The sequence below is a fragment of the Schistocerca cancellata genome, chromosome 2, assembly GCF_023864275.1.
Source record: "Schistocerca cancellata isolate TAMUIC-IGC-003103 chromosome 2, iqSchCanc2.1, whole genome shotgun sequence".
In the NCBI taxonomy this organism is placed as follows: Eukaryota; Metazoa; Arthropoda; class Insecta; order Orthoptera; family Acrididae; genus Schistocerca; species Schistocerca cancellata.
The window spans coordinates 926,982,891-927,009,114 of record NC_064627.1 but is presented as its reverse complement, the minus strand read 5'-3'; the positions used below and the strand labels follow the sequence as shown (position 1 = coordinate 927,009,114).

The 26,224-nt window shown below is 42.1% G+C and overlaps 1 protein-coding gene across 4 annotated transcripts in view; it reads left to right on the top strand.

Annotated features, from left to right (window-relative positions):
* LOC126162874 (monocyte to macrophage differentiation factor 2) overlaps positions 1-26,224 on the top strand; it is a 172,337-nt gene that overhangs the window by 29,219 nt on the left and 116,894 nt on the right. For 3 of the 4 annotated variants that reach the window (XM_049919658.1, XM_049919661.1, XM_049919659.1), the window contains exon 2: positions 1,647-1,759. In XM_049919658.1, the coding sequence (XP_049775615.1) occupies positions 1,689-1,759 (71 nt within the window). In that variant the 5' untranslated portion in view covers positions 1,647-1,688. The remainder of the gene's footprint in view (positions 1-1,646; positions 1,760-26,224) is intronic. The other variant, XM_049919660.1, reaches the window with a different exon arrangement.

The window sequence follows — 26,224 nt, the reverse complement described above, 5'->3', positions numbered from 1 at the left end:
CAATGCTTGATGATCCCTGTCCATCAGTATATGAGTTCTGCACAATATTGGTTTAACTGTTGTTGTTGCTTTGCTTTTCCACTTCACATTCACATAACCAACAACTAACTTGGCCAGCTTTAGAAGCGTTGAAATGTCTCTGATGGATTTCTTACTCAGGTGACATCCGGTGACTAGTCCATTTTCGAGATCACTGTGATGTCCTGGCCAAACTGTTCTGCTGTTACTACCTGTCTATTGACAACACAAAACTCTTTGTCTCCTTATATAATGGCAGATATGCCTTTTGTGACAAATGATCTATAGCTTAGGTCTAAGATTGGAAGGTGATAGTGCGGTTGTCAGTTGACAGAGCCAATGAATGTGAAATAAAATTTGTGGTAACATATTGACATGCAGTTTAGCCTGAAGTATGAGTTGACACTACGTTTAATGCAGTTTGCTGAGCGTGATGCCCTTTTTGCAGTAAAAACTAAATTAATAACTCTGTGGTAAGTAATGGACGCGTTTCCAATGAGTATTTTGATCCATATTACATACATATATCATACACAATGCATAAAAAATGCTAAGGGGATTCACTGTGTATCTTTTCCAGACACATAAATAAACATATGAGAAGAGTACAGGCCGCGTGGTTACTCATGGCCTTGTTGAACAACTAGTCCTGAAATTTGTTTGAAGTGGTTTAAGAAAAACTAAATCAGAATGATTAAATATAGTGTGAACCTGTGTTCTCCTGAATCTGAACCCACTGTCTTAAGAAGAATAACCTATGTCAGTTGGTTATACCACAACTGTATGGTGTCAGTGATTAATGAATGTTTGCACAATGCAGTGTTTTGTCTTTGTTGATGAAGATAGAAGCACTGATGTTTAGCTGCTTATGAAGGTTTTCATTGGACAGTTTTGGGTATGTGATGCCCACCATCAGAAGTTGAGACTGCAATATAAGACATGGAAGTCATTGTAGAGGAATCATGTGTAGGGATACAAGAGGAACTTGTCATTTGACCAGTGAGGACTGGAGAGATTGTAACGTACAGTTCTTTATTACACTCAAATTACAAAAGTTGTAATATAGGCTTTTTTGTATGAGCTCATGCGACACGGATTATGCTGTTATGTCTGCAAGTAATGCCAGATTAAATTTCTTGGTGGGCCACTGTGTGTTTTTTGATGGGAATAAACTGTTAGTTGGTACCTGCTTTCATCCTCTCACTTCTATCTCCATCTACTCAAAATTTCATTGTACAACACTCATTAATCAGTGGTATATACAGTTACACTGTGTGCAAACATTATTATTTGTTATAAATTATAGCGATATTTGCAACAATATTGTTACAAAATATGGATATCATTCTCTTAGAGACGAGTTTGTGCAATTGGAGCCATGACATGGAGTGCCTTTATTTATTAGTAAATAGTAAGCTTGTATTTCTTTGCATCCCATCATGGCTCTTCGTGAAGGGACTTGCTAACATTTTTCTCAGTTGCATAATCTCTCATAGTTTTTCAGCTTATGACCTGAAGTGTAGCTTTTCTCAGTACTTCATAATATGAGGTGGCAGTAATTTCAAAATTTTACTTATATTATAGTCTTTTTCTAACTTCGTTGTTTGTCAGCTACAAAAATGTAACAGTGTTCCAGATGCCGGTCATGCCTGCTGAGCAGAATTTTTACAATGGCTCCATACAAGCTTCAACACATTTGGATGGCTGTGAACAATGTATTTAACTTTTCGTGGGTGCAAAAGTAAGTTCTTTTCTTTTTTACTGTTAATTTTTGTTCTACATAGGTGCACTACAATTGTAGATGTGGCCAACCTATTTAAAATTAACAAAGGTTAAAATACACCAGAACATCTCAGATGATTTGGTCTTTCCAATTTGATTTCTATTTCTTCATGGCTATTGGAATGTGCCTCGTGGGTCTCGCTAAATCACAAGATACTTGAAGAGTTAGGATATGTATGATTGAGTTCAGGCCTGGTGACCCCATGTTTCCATTCTGAGAGTGCCTCACCATGGACTTCATTATAATGACAAAGCAAATCTAAGTAATTCACAGAATTTTCTGTCTAGATTGCACTTTCCTCCTCCTGTTTATGCATTTTGGCAGACTGCTATCATCACATCTGCTGTAAAACAAAAAAGGTATAAACATGAGATACACTTTATTTCACGTATTACTAGAAAGATGATGTGCTCACAAATGCAACATACAAATATGAAAATACATATCAATAGCTTAAAGAATAAGTACTACATATTATGTCAAGTAACACATGACATATCCTATACGAGGATACACTGGCAGCAACAAAATGACATATGAGGAAGTAAATTGTTCACCTGACACCAGAATGTGCTTCCAACAAAAGAAAAGCAGACTCTACTTTAAAAGTAACTTAACAAGTTTCAGCATAAGTAAAAAATAAATTACATTAAAAATACTTTTTTCATTTGTGTTCCTTTAGTTTAGTAAGCAATAAAGAAAACATCTATATGGATCAGTTCATGTAAACGTATATGGACCTACTGTGGGCCCCAAGTGGATGGAGGGGGGAGGGTGGATTGGGGGGGTGGTGGTAGTAGAGCAGTTACAACTTAGATGAAGATGGATAGAGTAAGTGTGTCCACTATTTAAAAATATCTTTGTCATCATGTAAAAGTAAGAAGAAAGACTTAAAATATAACATCAAAGATAAAAAATAAAATAGTACAGTATATTAAAATGGCATAATATGGAAAACAAATTCAGATTAAGATGAGAGAAATTGTGGTGTTTAGAAGAACAATAAAAGGACTATAGGCAAAATATAATGTCTTCAATGACAAATTTATGGGTGCATGAATGGAGGCCAACTGTACCACAACTTTCTGTGGAAGTAATGGGAAAGTAATGAGGGATTGGGTGTTCGATGGAGCAGTTGGGCATTATAACTTGTCTTAGAAAATGTCAAAGAATCAATCCTTTCAAAAATCCGTCTGCTCGTTTATGACCCATTCTGACCATATCTTTTTTTTTTTTTTTTTTTTTTTTTGTAACAATGTATCTCAAGTTCCTCTAAATTATTGAAGGTGCATTATAGAGGATTTTAAGGCCTTCCACAAGGGGTTAAGGTTATGCTTCTTGGAATTTAAATGGTTTCACAATGCACTCTTGTTGGGCTTGTATTTATGTTCCCTATAACTTGTTACAAAATTCCTGCCAGTCTGGTGTATGTAAAACTTGTCACAGTCTCTGCACTTAGTTTATATATTACAGATTTCTAAATTTGTTTACATCGTTATTTGTAGAATGGTGCTATATATTGTGTAGAGTACTATCAGTACAGAATTTGACTTTCAAATTAACTTTTTTAAGAACTCGCAATGTGCTCATAATATGAGATAAACTTTGATTTGGTTGTGTTTGGTTTTCATGCCTTTTCTTTTTCTCTTTAATACCCTCATTGACCTACACCTGAAACAGTTAACTATCACTACCTGTGAAACAGTGCACAACTCACGTTCGATTGCATATTATCCTAGAGGCAATTTGAGGATATTGTTAATATTGACATAAAATAAGCCCACTTAAGGGAATTCCAATGACACAAGTCAGAACTAATGATGATATCAACAGTGGTTTGTTTGTGGGAATTGTCAATGACCAGTGTCCCATTACTTTTCTTGAATGATAGGTCCAACAACCTGATACTTCCACCCTTTTCTAACTACTGTGAATTTAATTTTTGTTATATTTCTTAACTACATCTTTGTCATTATCAATTATGCTTTTTATAGAATTACATCGTCAACACATTTATGATAAAAAAAATAATATTCTGGAAAAGATCTGGATTTAAGTTACAAATTCCTTTTTCAAGTCATTCACAAAGATATTGACATGCATACCTTCTGAAATATTACTCTCACAAAGATGTTTGCAAGCTGTTGTCCATAGTCAGACCCATATTATGAAAATAGATCTTAGTATTAAACTGAAAATAGTGAAAGATAAAGATAATTCTAAAATTTCCAAAAGTCCACAATTTCTTCCAAATTAATCTTTTTGTGAGCAAGATGATTATTTCTTACAATATCCAGTGTTTCTTTTACCAAGCTGTTTGTACAAAGATTTGTGATGTTATCAAATGAAGCTAATGTAATTCCTCTGAACTTTACTCTTTTAAATCATAGTAGTAAACCCAAAGCTGTTCTTAGTATTGTTATTGCTGTGGTCTTCAATCCAAAAAACTACCACAACCTACATCTTTCTGAACCTGCTTGTTGTGTTCATCTCTTGGTCTCTCTCTACAATTTTTAATCCCCCCCCACACACACACACATTTTACTCCAGTACTAAATTAGTGATCTCCTGAAGTTACAGAACGTGTCCTATCAACTGATTCCTTCTTGTGATCAAGTTGTCACAGATTTCTTGTCTCCCCAATTCTGTTCAGTACTTCCTCGTTATTTACATGATTGACCCATTTAATCTTCAGCATTCTCTTGTAGTACCACATTTCAGAAGCATCTATTCTCTTTTATCTCCTGTTTATTGTCCGTATTTTACATCTGTACGCTCCAGACGAATACCTTCATGAAAGATTCCCTAACACTTAAGTCTATATTTGATGTTGACAAATTTCTCTTTCAGAAATGCTTTTCTTGCCATTGCCAGTCTACGTTTTGTATCCTCTCTACTTTGTCCATCGTCATTTATTTTGTTCCCCAAACGGCAAAACTCATGTACTACTTTAAGTGTCTCATTTCCTAATCTGTTCTTAATATTGTAAGATTTCTTTTATGAATAGACTTTTAAAGAATTTAATCACTTTCACTCTTGATCGTATAATTAGGGCAAGAAGTGTTATTAAGTATTAGTTTGACTGGTTGATCAGGAATATGTAACTTAAAGTGGGATCTAAGAACAGGTAAAAATGAGTTTATGCTCACTTATGTGGGAGAGTTGAATGTGGAGCTGACCTTAGAGGAGGTCCCAGTGCTGGAGTTACTCAGTTCTGGTGATGTCTGGTCGAGTAGTTGAGAAGGCACAAGTACTGCTGCTGTTGCCACTGCCACCACCACTGCTGCTGTTGGGGGGAGGTGAAAATGAAGGTCTTCTCCAGACCTGGAGCCTCCAGGGGCTGCACTTGGAGCCTCCAGACTGCTTGAGTGCAGCAAGTTTACATCTTCACAGTATAGTTCTTTGTCCTAATACTGGTCACTAGTATCAGGTGCTGTGGTCTGATTTACAGAATTTGACATTTGTGGAACTTTTTGGATCAAATGTCCGGAGATGTCCCATAGAGAATCTCCATACTCAACAAATTTTCATCCAGCTCTGACATGCTGCTTACTTGTTGAATTCCCACATTTGAAGCATTTGTCATTTCCACATCCTTGTTTGTTATAGTTTCATGAGGTCTCTGTATGTGTATATGAGTTAATTGATACAGACGTGTCATTTACTGTTTGCTGAAGCATGAAAAACACATGTGAAATATATTTATATTTCACTTATTTTGTGTTAGCAGAAGAGCCAACACCGTGTTAAGAGTGGAGGCCAAAATGCACACGTTTTAGGTCACGCAGGCTGGAGTGAGGAGGAAGAACTATACTGAAGTAAGGTCTGGAACACGACAAGGAATGAGAATTCAGAAAGCAGATGAAATTAGTTTGATACTTAACTTTAATCCATTAATGATGAACGTCGCTCTTGATGGTACATGAGTCACAATATTATCTGTTCAGAAGACATTCTTGAAGATAGTACTTATAGTAACTGAATATGGCACCTTGCTAGGTCATAGCAAATGACGTAGCTGAAGGCTACGCTAAACTGTTGTCTCTGCAAATGAGAGCGTATGTAGACAGTGAACCATCCCTAGCAAAGTCGGCTGTCCAAATGGGGCGAGTGCTAGGGAGTCTCTCTAGGCTAGACCTGCCATGTGGCGGCGCTCGGTCTGCAATCACTGATAGTGGCGAAACACGGGTCCGACGTATACTAACGGACCGCGGCCGATTTAAAGGCTACCACCTAGCAAGTGTGGTGTCTGGCGGTGACACCACAACTTATGCTTAAATTTGTACTTCTTTGAAAGTAGAGTGCACTTTTCTAGTGTTTGGTGTGCCATCTGTTGGCAGATGAGGAATTTACTTCCTCACCTGCAACTTTGTTACCACCAGTATGCCCTTATACTTGGTGCAGTCCAGTACTGTTTGATATAATACATAGTATTGATTCTTTAAGCTGTTGGTATGTGTCTTTTATGTTTGTGTACTGTATTTGCCTTTCATCAACTTGTGAGTACATCTTCTTTCTATTAATATGTGAAATATCATGTGTCCCATGTTTATTCATTTCTTGGCTTACAACAAACCTGACGATCTCTCCCAGGGGACACCACCCTGTTGTATGCACGATGCTGAGGGCTATGCTGACAGTAACCTAGCTACTGGCTGGGCCACCCAAATCGGACAAGCTTCAGCCGAGGTGCCCGACAAAGAACGTCCCACAACTTGGGGAAGGAAGGAGCTTGCATTTTCCCAAGGATCTCTGCTATCAGTGATTGGCCATAGGTGTGGTGACTTAGACTTCCTGAGCTGCAGACTGGCCAGTGCCACCAGACCTCTTCTGCTGTAAACTGTGGGCATATTTCAGGGACCATTGTTAGGTACAGTGGTGGAACATTGTGTATTTTGGAGAAGGGGGTAGGTGCTGTTGTGAGAAACATCTGAGCCATCTTATCACCCTTCAGTTGTATAAAGCTTGCTCAGGCACATGGGGCTCTGTGACCTTAATTCAAACCCCCTCCTGATGGGACAGGAGATGGTACATGCACCCACCCAACAAAGAGAGGTGTTCAGTCCACCTAAGAAGTAATCTTAGAACTATAGTAACAGGGCACTGGTCTCCCGTAACCCTTTTGTTGTAATCAAGAGAGCAGAGGGAACTTTTGAGATCATCCCTTTCTGTATTCACAAGAAGTTGGAGGGTATTTGTGGGTCATTAAAAGGCATTAAACGAGTTAGTGATGAAACACTTCTAGTTGCAACTGCCAAGTCATGCCAAGTATGTAAGTTTCTGGGATGCAGGGCTTTAGGTGACCACTATGTCGTGGCTCAATTGCATAACACCCTTAACTTCTTATAGAATGTAATGGGAGCTGGACCCTGAGGAATTACGTGAGGAATGGAAAAACATGGGTGTCGTGGAAGTGCGGAACTGTACAAGGAGAGTCAATGGGACATTGGAAAAAACTGCAACATTTATTCAGATCTTAAACACTCCATTATTACCTATTCTTGCAGGCTATATCTGCCTTTAGGTTTGAACATTTGTTCCCAATCCAATGTGATGCTCTAAATGCGAAAGATTCGCCCATACCACTGTTGTATGTAATGGGAGTGCTATGTGTCAGAACCGTGGAGGCCAAGTGTGCAAATCAGATGGCTCTTGTACATTCCTTGCAAAACATATAACTGCTGTGAGGATTGTGGTATCATCCAGAGACTGTGGTGCCATATCAAAGTTGACAGTGCTCTTTGATACCGTAGATATTAGCGAGATCTGGCTGCAATCTGCAATTACAAATGGGAGAGGCTGAAGAATATACACCCTCTCTCTCTGCGCAGCAGCATCCTCAGAGGTCCCCTCCCAGGGGGCTCATCAGTCTTCGGCAGGTTCGTGCTTGGCTACCACGAGGCCCCAGCCTTTGCAGCATGTTTTCCTTTCTGTGCTGCGTGTCTATTCTCTTGCTGTTCTTTTTCCCCTCCCTTGGAGAACATGTCTGGGGTGTTTTTGGGAATGTTACACATTTTCTGTAGCTGACATAAAAACAGTCTCACCACTGTTTTTTGTTCCTTTTTTTTTTTCCTTTCTTGGTTCATCTTCTCCTATCCTTCCTCTGCTTAAGCATTTGAGGCTCCTCTTTTTATTTTTCCTCCCTGTGCACTCCTGAAGGCCGGAAGGTATGACCTAAGGTGTAAACAATCACTATGGCAGGTGAGCCCCTCTCTGAGGGGGGCCCCCAGTTGGAAGGACCATGCCATTGGAGACACTGGCAGTAGGGGAGATTTTCTCACAATGAGTCGATCATCATCTTTGCTGTCCACTTCTACCAAATGTAAATGGAATGAAGCTTTCAATTCAAAGATCCTCCCAGCTGAACCATGGTTCCTTGTGGTTTCACGTCCTGAAGACGGTCAGTCCTTTGCAATGGTAAATCCATTTCTAATTCAGAAAGATATTGGTGCAGTTGCTGGCCCTGTGAAATCCTGCTCTTGTAAATGCAATGCACTTTCCTTTTGGAGACTACTTCTGATCCTCAAACAGAACAAGTGTTTGCCCCTTTGCTTCTCCACGGCTATCCTGTTCATGTCGAGGCTCATAGAACTCTGAATTCTTTCTGTGGTGTTATTTCCACTAGGCTGCTTGATGGTCTGACCAAGGCAGAAATCCAAACGTACCTCTCTGATCAGGGTGTCATTGCCGTCCATTGTGTGATGAAGAAGGTAGATGCATCATCAGTGCTCACACACATTCTTTTTCTCACCTGTGATAGAGTGGTGCTTCCATCCAAGATCAAAGCAGACTGAAGTTATCACAGTCTGACCATACATTTTGAACCTTATGTACTGCTACCTGTGTCATCATTCCAACCACACTTAAATGTCTTGTCAACATCCAGTAAAATGTATAAAATGTATAACCTGTGGTAGGGATGCGTACAAAGATGATTGTCCATCTCCTCCCCGCTGAATCAACTGTAATGGTGACCATGCCGCCTCCTACCAAGATTGTCCTATGTATCTCGATGAGCAGGCTGTCCAGGAGATCCAGATAAAGCAAAAAGTGCCTTACCCAGTCGCTCACAAGTTTTTGGCTAGTTGCAAACTGTGGGTTTTCCCATCTGGCATTTACAATACCGTTATTGCTACATCTTGCCCCATGAATGTGATGGCCACACAGACATGTGATGTCAAATTCAGTACTGAGGTTGTGAAATCGCCCAGTGTCATGATAGCATCACTATCTCCTCGTCCACCTGTGCAACAAGACATCAAACATTTGCCTCCCAGGGTGAAGTCACCTGCTGCACAACCGGTGGGACAGAAGGAGTACTTCCGTGGAGAATTCCTAAGTTTTTCCAGCCAACACACATCTGAGTCTTCCTCTGCCAACTGGAAAGGCTCAAAGAAGACAAACAAAGACAAATAGTCTTCTTCTTTGCCAATTTGGAGATCCTCTTCGATAGTGTCGCTACAGTATAATCTCACCCAGCTGACCTCTGTGTCAGCAGTGCACAACACCAACCATTTTTCTGCCCTGAACTCTGCAGATTGATAGGGAGAGAATGTTGATACCTCTGTAGATCTCATGGAGCAGGATCCTCCAGCCTCTGTGTCCTGTAGCAGTGGGTCTGTGAAGGCTGGCATTCAGCAGCCGCCAAGGTGACACCCCTTCATTTTTCCCTCCTACCATTTCCTCGTTATGGCTCTCCTTCAATGGAACGTTCGTGGCCTTCAATCAGAGTATTTTTGCTACTCTTAGTATCTCAACACCTGCTTGTTCTCTGGCGACAGGAAACAAAATTGCATCATATGGTCGCTTTGAGCTCTCACATTTCTTCCCAGTCCATTTTGACCTTCCTCCCAAGGACGGCATTCAATCTTATGGGGAAATCATGCTGCTCATACTGGGCTGTCAGTAGCAGACAATGTCATAGGGGATCCTATTGCTATCTCCAGCTCCTTGGGCTGTCATTTTATTGACATTTTGAGTTCCTCCCACTATCACCCTGTCTTCCCCCATTGAAAATGAACGGAGGAGGCTCAGAATCGTGCATGCTTGAATGCCACCTTTACTATGCGGGAGCTAGATCATGCTCTCACTCCATCCTGATCCTCCACCCCATGGTTAGACACTGTTCATGTTCAGATGTTGCAGCACTTTTATCTTGCAGGCAAGTACTTTCTCCTTCATATATACAACTGCATCTGGACAGAGGGCACATTTCCCAGATGCTGGTGTGAAGCCACTGTCATACCCATACCTAAGCCCAGTAAGGATGAACACCTTCCTTCTAGCTACCACCCCATTTCTCTCACCATCTGTGTGTGTAAGTTGATGGAACATCTCATTCACACTCGGCTGGTCTGGTGGCTCGAGTCTCACCATGTACTAATCACTGCACAGTGTGGATTTCGAGCAGGCCATTCTGCAGTTGACCATCTCGTCACTTTATCCACCCATATCGTGAACAGCTTTCTCTGAAAATCCCAGACTGTGGCCATGTTTTTCGATTTGGAGAAAGTTTATGACACCTGCTAGAGGACTGTTTTATCCTTGGTACTCACTACACATGGGACTTCCATGGCCACCTACCCCATTTCCTTCAGGAATTTGTAAAAGATTGAGTTTTCAAGGTATGTGTGGGTTCTGTGTTGTCAGAAACGTTGATCCAAGAAAACAGTGTGCCTCAATGTTCCGTCCTGAGCATTGTCCTCTTTGCCATCGCCATTAACTGTATAATGGCCTGTCTCCCGCTGGGCATCTCTGGGTCTCTTTTCGTTGACAATTTTGGCATCTATTGTATTTCTCCATTGACCTGTCTCATTGAGCGACGTCTTCAGTGATGTCTTGATCATCTTTACTCATGGAACATTGACAGTGGCATTTGTTTTCCCACTGACAAAACTGAGTGCGTGAATTTCTGGCAGCACAGTTGGTTTCTTCCGCCACATTTACATCTTGGCCCTGTTGCTCTTTTGTCTCTTCAGACTATGAAATTCCTGGTGCTCATACACGGTAGGAAACTTTCTTGGACCTCCCACGTGTCTTACCTGGGAGCCCACTGTGTGCAGTCCCTCAGTGTCCTACGTATCCTCAGTGGTACTTCCTGGGAAGCAGATCATGCCACACTCCTTCATTTGTACCGATCACTTGTCCGTAAGAAACTAGACTATGGGTATTTCATTTACAAATCTGCACATCCATCCCTCTTGTACCATCTTAATACTAACCACCATCATGGCATCCATTTGACCACTGGTGCCTTTTACACTAGCCTCGCTGAGTGTCTGCATGCAGAAGTTGCCAAACTACTGCTGTCCTACCACTGTGACCACTCCTCAGCAGACATGCATGCCATTTGTCTACCATGCACGGCCACCCACCCTATGCCTCCTTTTTCAATGACTCCTTTGATCACCAGTATGGGGCACTTACCCAGAGGGTGTAAACCCTTCACCACCTCGACTTCATACAGCAACCTATATTCACCTCGGCCTTCATTTGCTTTCTAAGGACACCACCCAGCCTCGCCCTTTTGCCTTCAGTTTCATGACTTTCGCACAGAACTTCATGATGGTACCTTTGTGTACACTGATGGCTCTTGGACTGACCATGGTGTCGTGTGCCTTCATCATTGGCAGCAATGTTTTTTCAGTATCGGCTTCTGGAACACTGCTCAGTATTTACAGAAGAACTTTTCACTCTATATCAGGCCATGCAGCACATCCAGTGACTTAGGCTTTTCAAGTGCGTTGTCTGCTCCGACTCTCTGTGCCCTTCAAGGCCTGTGTGTGCTGTACACTGTCCATCCCTTAGTGCAACGGGTCCAGGAGAGCTGTTACATGCTCACACTTGATGGAGCCACTTTGATGTTTATGTGGGTTCCTGGTCATGTCGGTCTGAAAGGAAACGAGGCTGCTGAAGCTGCTGCCAAGGCTGTAGCCCTCGCACCTCAACCTGCTAGTTGTTACATTCCCTCTGATGATCTCTGTCTTGCTGTCAGTCTGCAGGTGGTGTCTCTTTGCCACCAAGACTGGCCCTCCCTTCACAGGAACAAGCTCCGGGTTATTAAGCCTCTCCCAGTGGCTTTGACAACCTCCTCTCGGCCCTCTCGCCATGAGGAGATCATTTTAGCCAGGTTGCACATCGGGCACTGTCTTTATAGCCATTGCCATTGCCATTTGTTAAGTGGTGCTCCCCCATCACTTTGTACACACTGCACTCAACCTTTGAAGTCCACCATTTCCTTACAGAATGTCTGAGTTACTGGCCATTTTAGCGAACAGCGGGCTGTCTGCCACGGTTTACTTTTTATCCATTGTAGCAATTAGGTGAAGGCCATTTAATTTTTGGTTCAGGACCTCTGTTTCTCTATGGTGTATTTTATTCACCTTGCTCCATGTCCCTGTTTTTAGCTATCTTCTCTTCAGTCATTTGGGTTTAATGTGTTCTCTTTTTTAACTCCTCTCTTTGTCTTTGTGTTCTACACTTCTGACATGGGCTTAGTATGACCCTAGTTGTTTTTACACTTTAAAATAAGGCCTCCCTCCCCCCTGCAGGTCTGGGGGTAAGAATAAGCCCGACGTATTCCTGCCTGTCGTAAGAGGTGACTAAAAGGAGTCTCACATGTTTTGGCCTTTATGTGATGGTCCCCTGTTGGGTTTGACCTCCATTTTTCTATATTTTCCTGAAGAGTGAGCCAATTGGGGAAGGGTGCCTTATATGGTGCATCGTGTCCATCGTGCATTGAGATCTTTAGCCCACTTTCTCATTGTCACATTGCAGTCCCGCCCATTCTCCATCTCTTGGTGCGTTTTCCACCATGCAGTGTGCAGTGTCACTTTCTGTCTCCAACGATGACTACGGACTTCTTTGTACCTCATATCCAGCAGGGTAGCCAGTCCGTTGTGGTGGGGCCGCCATGTATCCTGTTGGTTGTAGCCCCATGGCAACACAGGGAACACTCTGCTGGTGCCTGTGCTGTTAACTCCCCACGTATGCCATGGAGTAGATGCCCATCTCCCTGGGGCATCAGGACTCCTGGCAATGGCCATCCTGCCAGGTGGCCTTCGCTATGGCTGGGTGGCACCCGTGGGTAGGGCCCCTGGTCAGAGTGGGTGGCATCAGGGCGGATGACATGCGATGAAGCGTAGTCCGTCATCTTTGGCTGGTGTGAAACACCAGCAGCCTCTAAGCATTAAAGAGCTAAATTCAACTCTCAGAAGTACTCTTATTTGACCCGGTACCTTGTATGTTCGAGAGCTGATGGGGAATCTTTCATTACGATGAAGCCCCAGATTTTTGTTGAGCATTTAGAAGACAAGTTTGGGGAGGTGGAGGGATTGTCCAAAATTAGATCTGGGCCAGTCTTGATCAAAATAGCATCCTCTGCCCAGTCACGGGCATTACTCGCTTGTGACAAGCTGGGGGATGTTTCTGTAACCATCACACCCCATAAGAGCTTAAATACAGTCCAGGGTATCATATCTCACAGGTATCTTCCTTTGCAATCTGACAATGAGCTGCGCGCCAATTTAGAGCAGCGAGATTTACATTTCGTCCGGCATGTCCACCAGGGTCCGAGGGATTATCAGGTTGCCACCGGTGCCTTCATCTTGGCCTTCGAGGGTGATACATTGCCTGAGAAGGTCAGGGTGATGGTCTACCACTGTGATGTACAGCCCTAGATCCCTCCTCCGATGTGGTGCTTTAAGTGCTGGAAGTTTGGCCATATGTTTTCCCGCTGTACTTCCAGTGTCACAAGTAGAGATTGTGGACGCCCATCACATCCCAATAATCCATGTGCCCCGCCTCCCATCTGTGTCAACTGTGGAGATCACCATTCGCCTTGCTCGTCAGACTGCAGGATTCTCCAGAAAGAAAGGAAAATCATGGAGTACAAGACCCTGGACTGACTGACCTACACTGAGGCTAAGAGGAAATTTGAATGCCTACATCCTGTATGCATGACATCCTCTTATGCCCCCACTACAACAGTTCTAGCCCCATCAGCTCCACCAACCCCAGTTACCTCTCAGAGACAGAAGACTACACCTGCCCCTTTGATGGTGGGGGCCACTTCCCTCCCTGTTGCTCCTGCACCACCTACTTCAGGAGCAACACCCCCCCCCCCCCCTCTCCCCTCCAACCATCGGGGAAGAGAAAATATGAACACCTGCATCCTATATGTATGACATCGTCTTACACTGCTGCTACAACAGTGTTGGCACCATCAGCTGTGCCAGCCTAAGTCACCTCTCAGAGCTGGAATACTACATCTGCTCCCTTGATGGTGGGGGGCCATATCCCCTCTCTGTTGCTCCCAGTCTCATGATGGTTGCTCCCAGTCTCACAATGACATCGTCCTCCAGTGGAATTACAGCAGTTTTTTCCACCGCCTGGCTGAGCTATGGCAACTGTTGAGCTTTACACCTGCTATGTGTATTGCCCTCCAGGAAACTTGGTTTCTGGCAATGTGGACCCCTGCCCTCTGCAGCTATAAGGGATGTTACAGGAACCGTAGTGGCTATAATAAAGTGTCAGGTGGAGTTTGCGTTTATGTCCTAAACTCTGTCTGTAGTGACACTGTGCCCCTTCAAATCCCTCTTGAAGCTGTGGCTGTCAGGATAAGGACAGAAGGAAATAAGTGATGTATATCTTCCTCCAGATGGTGCAGTACCCCTGAATGTATTAGCTGCACTGATTGATTAGCTCCATAAACCTATCCTACTTTTGGGAGATTTTAATGCCCATAACCCCTTGTTGGGTGGCACCGTGCTTACTGGCCAAGGCAGAGATGTCGAAATTTTACTGTCTCAGTTCGACCTCTGCCTCTTAAATACTGGCGCCGCCACACATTTCAGTGTGGCTCATGGTAGTTACTCGGCCATTGATTTATCAATATGCAGCCCAGGACTTCTCCCATCTATCCACTGGAGAGCACATGACGACCTGTGTTAGTGACCACTTCCCCATCTTCCTGCCACTGCCCCGGCATCAGGCCCACAGACACCTGCCCAGATGGGCTTTAAACAAGGTGGACTGAGAAATTTTCACCTCTGCTGTCACCATTGAATCTCCCCCACATGATAACATTGATCTGATGGCTGAGTAGGTGGCTACAACAATTGTTTCTGTGACAGAAAACGCGATCCTTCGCTCTTTAGGGTGCCCCCGGCGTAAGGCAGTCCTTTGGTGGTCGCCGGAAGTTGCTGAAGCAATTAAGGAGCATCGGCAAGCTCCACAGTGGCATAATCGGCACCCTTCTCTGGAGGACCTTATAGCCTTTAAACGTCTACATGCCCGCATTCACCAACTTATCAAATGACGGAAGCAGCAGTGTTAGGAGAAATATGTCTCGACCACTGGGTGCCATACGTCACCTTCCCAAGTCTGGCCAGAGATCAAACGTCTTCACAGTTACCAGACCCCAACAGGTGTTCCCGGTGTTACCATAAATGGCATGCTATCTACTGATGCAAACGCGATTGCCGAGCTCTTTGTTTGAGCCTCTGCATCGGAGAATTACCCTCCAGCCTTTCGCGCTCTCAAATGGTGGCGATAAGGGAAAGTCCTCTCATTTGCTTTACACCACAGTGAATCTTATAACACCCCATTTAAAAATTGGGAGCTCCTCCGTGCCCTTGCACATTGCCCGACACAGCTCCTGGGCCCGATCAGATCCACAGCCAGATGATTAAACATCTCTCATCTGACTACAAGCAACATATCTTCGTCATCTTCAACCGGATCTGGTGCGATGGTGTCTTTCCATCACAGTGGTGGGTCATCACCATCATACTGGTGCCCAAACCCGGTAAAAACCCACTTGATGTGGATAGCTATTGGCCCATCAGCCTCACAGACATTCTTTGTAAGCTGCTGGAACATATGGTGTGTCGACAGTTGGGTCGGGTCTTGGAGTCACGTGGCCTACTGGCTCCACGTCAGGATGGCTTCCACCAGGGTCGCTGTGCCACTGATAATCTTGTGTCCTTCGAGTCTGCCATCTGAACAGCCTTTTCCAGATGCCAACACCTGGTTGCTGTTTTTTTTGACTTACGTAAAGCATACGACATGACCTGGCGACATCATATCCTTGCCACTTGGGCCGCCTATGCGGGAAGTGAACTGTCATGGTTGGGAAAAGAAGACGGTAATTAGGATGTTCAGGAGAGCTATGAATGTGTGCAGTGTAACTGGCAAGCAGTCGTGCACATCTGATCTTCAATGGAGGAACGCCAGCCTCCACCAGTACACTTGTCACTGGATTCATTCTAAAAGTTCCTGTCACTAATCAAACACAATGCTGAGGGTGCCACCGAACCATAAATCACCTCCCACATAGGCGACCCAGGTTAGGGCTAATGACTGCGGTTCGTGTGCGATCACTTCCGTCCTTCCCTTCACTACCTCTCCTCGAGGTCCATTCACGTACATCTCCATGGTGTAGCTGTAGGCTGAAGCTTTGCTTTTGCCTTTCAAATGGCCCTAAGGACTCCATTAACCCTGCGGCTCCCCCCTATCACTTCCTCTCGATTCTTGAAGTGTTCCAGGGCTATGAAGTGGTTTACACCGACAGCTTGATGGCTGATGGTAATGTTGGCTTTGCCTTTGTCCTTAGAGGCCATATTGAACAGCACTCCTTTTCCAATGGCTGCAGTGTATTCACTGCATAGCTTGTGGCCATATCTCGTGCACTTGAGTACATCCGTTCCTATTCTGGTAAGTTGTTTCTTCTATGTTCTGACTCCCTGAGCAGCTTACAAGCTATTGACCAGTGCTACCCTCGCCATCCTTTGGTAGCCAACATCCAGGAGCCCATGTCTGCCCTGGAACTGTCCAGTCATTCAGTGGTGTTTGTATGGACCCCAGGACACGTTGGCATCCCAGGAAACGAACTGGCCGACAGGCTTGCCAAACAGGGTATGCTGAAACCGCTTCTGGAGATGAGCATCTCTGAACCTGACCTGCTTTCTGGCTTATGCCACTGGATTTTTCGGCTTTGGGAGATGGAATGACATAATGGTACGCACAACAAACTGTGTGTCATTAAGGAGACTATGAATGTGTGGAAGTCTTCCATGTGGGCCTCTTGCAGGGAATCAGTTGTCCTCTGCTGGCTCTGCATTGGCCACGCTTGGGCGACCCATGGTTACCTCTTGCGCTCTGAAGACCCGCATCAGTGTTGGTGCGGTGCTCGGTTGACAGTAGCTCATATTCTGGTGCACTGTCCCACTTTGACTGCCTAGCGATGAAATCTTAGGTTACTGGACGCGTTGGCACTCATTTTATCTGACAACGCCTCATTGACTGATTTAGTTTTACGTTTTATTCATGAGGGTGTGTTTTATCAGTTGATCTAAGTTTTAGTGCATATCCTTCACCCTAGTGCTTTTAGGGTGGATGTTTTAATGTGTTGCAGAGTGACTGGCTTTTCCTTTTTATTTTTGTTGGCGGCCAGCCACTGTAATCTGCTTTCTTGTTTTATTCTCTTCTGTTTCTAGCATCTCCCTGTTGTTTTCTTGTCCTCTTTTGTTCCATTTAGTGTTTGTTGCCTTTCCTTCGTTCTTGTGGTTTTTTCGTTTCTTTCCATTTTGTGTTATATGTCTTGTCCATTTTATTCCCACACTTGTGGCTTTGTTTTATTAGGACAAGGGACCGATGACCTCGTAGTTTGGTCTCTTCTACCCTCTTTTAAACCAACCAACCAAATGAACAAACAAACACAGAGGTCAATATAGAGTCAGACATGGTAGTGCTCTGCCCCATTTCATGACCCCAGCTGAAGCAGTCAGCATCATCGAGTAGGGATAAAGATTTATTCAAGTCTCAGATTGAAAGGTACTTTTGTATATGTTGAACGTTGCACTTCAAGAGAAAGGTTTGTTAATTAGTGCATCAAATGATGCGTTAATAGTCAGTGGCAGTTGTAAATCGTCATGCACTTTTGTGGTGGAAGATTGTATCAAATAAAGCAAATCTTTTTATGATTCATGTAATAAACTGAACTAATATCTGATCTGTTGAAATTAAAATGAACCATCTTACAGAGCGCTTAAAGAACTGACAGTTATGGCCAGACGATTGTAGTTTAATCAGATTGTAACAGGGATCATGCAGTATGGAGCAGGAATTGCAGAGTTTATAATGAGGAAAGGAAAATTCAGGAGTTGAAAGTTATGAGATGCATATCCTGTGATAAAGCAAAATAAAGAAAAATCTTTTAACACTTTATATCTCCTGTCCCTTAAGAAGCCAGTTGCCAAGAGTGATGCCTCCATGCAAACTTAGGCTGCAGATTCCACTACAAGTACATGCACTTGTATATGTACATGGGGGGGAAAAGCTCCCTTGACCCCAAAACCATTCAGAATTCATCATCAACGGACTTGAAACCTCTGCACACAGAAGCTCATTAGGCCATCCCCTCTACCCATGCAACCAAATCCTTCATAAGAAAGGGAAAAATCCCACAAAAAGTGATTCAGAATCAAAGAAAGTGGCAGCTAAATTATGAGATCAGTGAGCTCTCTTCCTTTCCGATTGTGGTTTTACTGTTGAGTGTACTGATATCCACATGGAGGAACTGGGGAGCCAGGCACTGTCTAAGGTTCCCCCTGTCTCTTGGGGATATCACAGCTGCTGAGAGGGAAGGATGAAAACCATCACTAATCACTGGTTCCTAAAGGGACTTTTGTATTGTGGTGGAACTTAAACAGATACGTCGTACCTGGAAGAATTGGAGGTCCTGGTCCAGGAGAGATCGTCCTGCAACTGCTTATAAGAAACTCATTTTGAAGTCGCAACACACCTGCATTAAGGGGCTACCATCCCTACAGGAAGGATGACCTTACTAGGGATGGGGCTAAGGGTGGGGTGGCTCTTCTTGTTGAGAATGGATGCCACTCCTCTCCTGTCCCTCTTACCACTGCCATACAAGCAGTTGCGATGGAAGTTCCTACACTAGCTAAGATCACAGTGTGTTCTTTATATCTTCCAATTCACCATCAGTTGGAAGCAGATGCAATGACAGGGATTTTTCATGCACTCTCCCACCCATTTCTCCTCACGGGTGACTTCAGTGCACACCATGTGCTACAGGGCTCAATTAACACATGCTCCAGGGGTTGAATTATTGAATGCCTCATCCATTTAGTATCTACCTTTTGAACTCTCGTCAAATGACACACTTTTCCACAACTACAGGGTCCTCTTCAGCCACGGACCTGTGATTTTGAGCCCACGTATTGCAGACTCATTTCAATGGGAAGTGGCCATAGCTTTGCATTTCTGTGGCCAATTTCCAGTGTGGATCCGCCGGCTGACTTGATTTGTAGACGACAGCAGACTGCAGTGTTGGCTGCTTCAAAGAGAAAATGATACAGTGAGCAGGCCGTCTTTGTACAACTAGAATATGGATGGAGATAGTGGACCATGTCACCAGTGTGATCCACTAAATGTTTGCAGTTCCATTCTCAATTCTAGAAGCCACCTCAGACAATTACCTGTTCTTTGGTGGAATAAAGAACATTGCTCAGCAATCAAAGACAGTCATGCAACTTTGCAAAAATTCAGTGTCCAGCTGCAGAAAATCTATGAGGGCACATGGGAGGTGAGTGATAAAAGAACATAAGAGGCTGAAAGGAATTATAGACTTTCAATGATCAGTCCACTTCATTGCATAAATTTGGGAATCAATAAGACAGATTTCAAGCAGGGATATACACCTCCCCTTATGACCTTGATGAGAAATGGAGTCATGGTGGACATGTCTGAAGACATAGCTCAGGTTTTACCTCAACAAGTTTTACCATCACTGCATCATCTGGACAAACACCTGAGTTCCAGATTTTCCATAGGATTGTGGAGATTAGGAAGCTCCATTTCTTTCCATGTAATGAGGTGGTCTTCCATTCTCCGTGTGGGTATGCAAATCAGCACTGACCACAGTCAGAGACACTGCTCTGAGCCCAGATTGGATTAATTGTGCCATGCTCTGTCATCTGTGACCCAGAGCGCTGTGCCCTATCTTGTTTCAATCACATGTGGTTTGATCGACAATTCCATTGTGGAAACCAGGCAAGGATCATACTGACCCTAACTGCTACCTGAGTGTATCCCTTTCCATTTGTGTGGCTAAAGCTCTCGAGCTTGTGGTTAAATGCAGCCTCATCTAGCTCCTTGAATCCCATAGTCACCTGTGTCATTCCCAGTGCAGTTTCAGGTACTGTTGTTCCACTCTTAATAACTTAATTCTACTGGAAATGGCGATACATGTCTTCTTATGCTGAAGCCATTTGATTGGTGTGTGTTTTTTGATCTTGAAAAAGCATATGACACCACTCAGAGGTACAACACCCTTTGCCAGTTTTGTAACGAGGACTATGTGAATGGTAGCCACATTTTATCCAATCCTCCTTCGAGAAATGTTGCTTGTGATATTGTGTTAGTGATGCATTGTCCGATTGGTGTGTTCAGGAGAATAGGGTCCCCCAAGGCAGCGTACTCAGTGTCACTATTTGCAGTCAATATTAATGGCATCTCCTCTGCTGTCAGAGCCCTGTTAAATGCTGTTCATTTGTGGATAATTTTGCAACCTCCTACTCTTCATTTGATCTTACAGTGACCACAAGGCAACTACAGCTGACAAGCAGGAGACCGGAAGCTTAGGACAATAAAACTGGTTCTGAATTCTCACCAGAAGTTCCCATCAAAGTTTTAAGCAACCAGAGCTCACAATAGGGGAAGATATATTAAATTTTAAGAACAATGGTACTGTATACTATTTGATATGAAATCAACCTGGCTGCTTTACAAGAAAGTTATATGAACAAAGAGGATCAAATCATTAAATATTTTGAAATGCCTCATCAGAAAGTTGTGAAGAGCTGACAGAGCCTGCCTTCTGCAGCTTGTTTATCAGATCGCTGTTACCTTAAGGCAACATGTTTTATGAATTGTCCTATGTTTCCTTTTTCAAGATGTTAGATGCTGCCCAACATGAGGGCATTTGGATATCAGCTGGAGCATACCACACCAGCCCCGTTCAGAGTCTGTGTAAAGAGGCTGGTGAACAACTATTCCACAATTGGTGGCATCTCTTTCTGGTTTGACAGACCCTGAAAATCTTTTCGTTGCCTCAGTCCTTGGTATTTAGGATGACAGCCCACCCAAACTCTGGGCAGCTGTTCAGGAATTGGCACCATGTGCCCAAGCCGTTTGGGATACATGCTACTGCCTGTCTCAAAGGTGTGAATGCAGCAGACTTCTGATATGCAGCCAGTGTTGGAATAAACTGCTGCCTTTGCATCTTCTGAGGTCCAAAGTGATTTTAAGCTTAGTGCTGTACAAGAAAACTAGTACTCCAGATTACAACTATGTTTTCTTCAATTTTAAGTACTTACCATGGCATTATCAGTGTATATACAGATGATTCACAGCAAGGGGAAGAACTCAATTGTTCAGCTATTTCCCTTGATAAGATTTTCCTAGCATGCCTTCTGGAACACCTTACAGTATATGATGTGAAGTTATATGTCATTATGACAGCACTGGAGTGAATTCAAAGGAATCACAGCACAGTAGCACGGCTACTTTCGTCCATTACCTGCACCTACCTGTGAACTCGTTGTAGCAGATTGCTTGTAGGAAAACCGAGTAGAAACCTAGCATACTGCAACTCGCACCAGGCTGCATACAACATAACTATTCCAAGAATCAGGAAAAAGTCTTAGTTTTGAATGAAAGGTTGAAATACTGGCAAAATAGTGGTATATTCTGAACCTTGATAAAGTACACATTCACTGCCAAGCCCCTGCTAATCTGTGCTAATCTTAACAAAGCCATGCACAAATCCTTTCATTCATGATAGCAAGTTTACGGTAACATATTTTCCAATATCTGAACAGCTACTAATCACAGATTGTTCTTAAATGAAAATGCTCGCTGTACTATTAAGTTTATCGGTGTCTAATGAACTGTCAGCTACTGTCCTCCAGCAGATGAAAATTAGAACTACATACTCGATTGAACTCACTTCAGATCACCTGTCACTGTGCACGCATGAGTCATTTTCCCAATACACAGGCTCTACACAGGAGATATATAAGGCACCACGCCTCACCCCCTGTGATTATAAAGTTTTTTCCAAAAATTTTTGAATTATACAAATTATCGATCCTAGCTTCAAATTTTGAATAATTCAAAAAATTCTCGCTCTTATAAACTAAAATTACAAATTTCTTACTGTGGACTTGACAGTCTACAATTAACCTAACCTAATCTTTTAATTTCTTTATGAACAATCATTTCTTACTTGACAAAATTGATGCAAGTTTTCAAAACAAATTTTCAACATTTTAATAACTTTTTCAACATTTTTTAAATTCATGTTTCAGGAAAGTCTTTTCAAGTTAACTACTTGTTCACTTTTTTTTATTTAAAGTCACTGTGATTTGTGTCCTTCCATCTAATAATTGTATTTTATCCTACCTCAGCACCAGCACATCACTATCATCTTTTCGTCAGTTACAGTTCCCTAGTTTTTGATTATGGCACCTTTGCTTTGTAGCATCCATAACATTTCTCCATTCTCCACATATCTGTGTGTTCCTCACCTTTTCCCATGTATATTTTTCGTCGTATTTGTTAAACTTCCTTTACCTATGGGGCCACTGTATATCCCTTTTCATCATTACAACATGCCTTTTCCTGACCACTACACATTAGTGTTCATCATCAAAATCTGCTTTATTAACTGCACTTGTCACATCCGGTTACTTCCATGTCCCAACATTTCACTCAGCCTCTAATTTATTTTTACCTACTTCAACAGGATATTCTTCCTATCTGCCATTATTTTAACTGATACATTAATGTTTCGTATACTTCCACATACCATGGAATAACTTCTCATATTACTGAACTCAATCCTTACTGTCAGCCTTGAGCAGGATAGTGCACAATTTTTCTACTTTCCCTTTACTTCATCGCCTTTGTAACTTAATTATTTCATATGTTGTCATACTTATGTCGTCACTTCACTCCATTACAATTTGACCCCACTTCTCTCACCATATAACTTATTTCATCATAAGACACCATAACACCCTCAGAGGCTCTCAAACACTTTACCTTCACTGATATAGAAGAAAATTGAAGATGATAGATTCAGCTCAGAATGACAGAAACAGGAACATTGCACTCCTTTCCTGAAGCATATGTAACTGCTCTCGTGTGCACTTTGTTTGAAATAGGTCATTTGTTGTCTATTGAGTGGGGAAAAAAAACCACAAATGTCAAATTTCACATCACATTTCACTGTGTGAAAATAAATTGTAAGGTATTTCAAATGCTGTTTCTTGTGAGTTCTTTCACAATTTCACTGAAACAGCTAGAAAAATCAATCGTCAGTGAGTTGAGAAAGAAACTTGGGAGTTGGTGTGGAGGATGGGGGAGGGCATATAGTTATGCTTGCCATCTCAGTGACATTCAATAAGCCACATATGACTCTTGGGTCATGCCAAATGGCAAGCACCTCAGGGAGCTCAGTCTCTGTTTGCTGCGTTTATCCATTGTGAATGTGAGTTTCTTGCGCTGGACACTGGTGAGTGCTGTCAGTTCTCTGAAACGTAAGCTTTGTACAAGCATCAGTAACCATGGTGTGGTGGTAGAGCATCGTGTCACAGAGCTTCACCACCCGGATAGGAGACTGGCACAAACCTCTGTTGAAAACATCCACACTTGACTTAAAGATGTGGTATGTGCCAAAGTGGCAATTGGCTATTGAAACAAAATATTCATTAATGGGCAACCTCGGAGGTACCTAATACACCTCAATCGTTTAAGGCTTACCCAGGTAAGTGAAGCTCTATGTAGGTAGACCACTACTTCCTAATGTATTGAATCACATTACACTTTTGTTCTTTTCTTTTCTTATATGTAAGCTATGTGTAAACTGAATGAGTTATAGACACCAACAAAGGTGAATTAATGAATTGTTTTGTGACAAGGACAATGTTTCGATACATCATTAAATATCTGTATGGAACAAAGTAATAAATATGTTCTTCAGTTTATTAATTCCTGTATCTTCACCCTTTTGTTTTGAGAAGTGGTAGCACATGGACGTATGCTTGGATCCGTCATGACAGCATTGTTAAAAATGTGTATTTCAACCATTCATTACAAAAGTTATAAAAAATCATTGAAAAAGCAATATTTATTCACATGGTTTAGAGGTCAGCTCCTATCTGTTCATCATTTCACTTGCCACCAAGATCCTGCATCAACAGGTTCAGTGCAGACAAGAAGAATTTACACGGTATTCGGAGGAACATTCCTGCATTAACATTGTCTCAGTTAAGACTATATTCAGTGGAATTAATGTGAAATAGTACATAATGCAAATTATGCTTATTGACCTTGAATGTATTGATATTAAAGGTGTATTCTTTCAACTATTCTTTCTAATCAATTTTTCCAATATTGAAGCAATTATTAATCAATTTCCATTCTCACATCTCTATTCAATCACAACTGTTAAAAGGACAGTGCCGAGCGAAATATGAACAGACCTTTCAATTGTTGACCTAAAAGAGTTTTGAGATAAATGAGTCATATTATTGTTACAAGATACTACTGAAACTTTCATTGTATTTGTTAAATGTCCACAAGATTAGAAATGATAAAAACAATGAAGGAGCAAATTCAAATTAAATTCTGCCTACAAACAGGATGAGCCAGGAATGCTGATTTTCAGTGGTAAAGATAGGATGCTGCTACACTGTGTGATTATATGACTGTTCTTGGCACTGTCTCTCTGGCAGTAGATATTCTCTTTTCCTTCCAATTAATATCCTTTCGGGAAAGTGCATTTCTACAGAAAAGACAAAAATTTGTACAAAGTCATAATTAAAGTGCAAGATAAGTCATTCAAATTCTACAAGATTGTGTTGGATAATAATCAGGTTCATTAGTGAATATGGAGCTAAATCTACTTTAATTGAAAAGTACCGGTACAGACAAAATTTCATTTTTGAAAAAATTGTATTCATAATTTTGTTAAAAACTATTCACAATTGAGTCAAAGGAAATGGCCATTATTGAAAATTCATTACAAAATGCAATATGCCAAGATGTCGTAAATCCGAGCTTGGCAACAGTTGAAGGTAATGCGCAAACTTGTGAAATGGCCGAAGGCATTCAAAACAACAAGGTTGGCGTCCCACTAACAATAAATGATGACACTGGTAATATAATCACTCATGATGTCACTTTTATGATACTCAATGAGACAATTTCTCAGTTCTCACTGGGAAACATTTTTTCAAATAGTGAAATTAAAGGGTGTGACAGTGAAAATTCTTTTGATTACTTGTGCACCCAAGAACAGGAAACAGTTCATAAAAGCAATGTAAATACTAGTGAGACACACAATTTGATACAACTGATGTAACAAATAACACAACAGTTTACAAAACAACAGGAATTTCAGGAAAGTGTAACACAACAGCTTAAGGATCTAAGACAACAGTTTACACAGCAAAATCAGGCATTTAAAGGTTTCAAGAATAATATTAGTCAACAGTTCAGTGAGGTGGGCAAAATTATACACAATGAATTATCTGAGTAACTATCTGGCAAGTTGACAGAGCTACGTAAACAACTAAAGCAAGAAATAATTACTGACACATCCTGCAATATAAATACATTCATGTATAGAGTATCATCCATAAATGATGAACAGGAACAACAGGTAGGATAGCTACAGAACCTTAGTGAATTCAGGAGATGCAATCCCAAGTGGATGCGTCGGTAAAAAAATGTGACGAACACAGTCGGCAAGCTGTAAGATGCACAAAAGCTTACCTACAGAGGTACAAAAGTTAAGTCTAAGAGTGGACCAGTTAAGTTTAGAGTCAAAATTTGCCAAAAAACAGAAAGGTAAGATATGTGCAGCTGTAAAGGAAATAACTGAAAAAGCTGAAGCTCGGATGCTGGATAAGGGTAGCACCCTTGCTGAAAAGGTAGTGCCAGAGTGCAAAATTTATGTAGATACAGCAGAAGCAGCTCTAAAATACAGAGAAAGTCAGTTTCTAGCTAAAATAGATTCAGATTTAAAAGAAGCAGAGGAAATGTTATGAGGCAGTATTGCTAAAACTACTGACATTCCAAAACAACATTTCTCAGAAAACATACCCATGCCTTTACAGAAGTTAGATACTTTGACTGGTTACCCACAATATGTTGCTAGCCCGTCGAAGGAAAATAGCGAAGGTTGCAGAATGCAGCAACACTTGCCGGCTGCTGTATCTGTTGAGCAAGCGCAATTGCCATGCACTATGCCACAAGCGAACATAAATGTGCCTGTCACTGACAGTGCAGCGTGTTTATCAGCATTGCTTGCATGAGGGATTACTTGGGTATTGA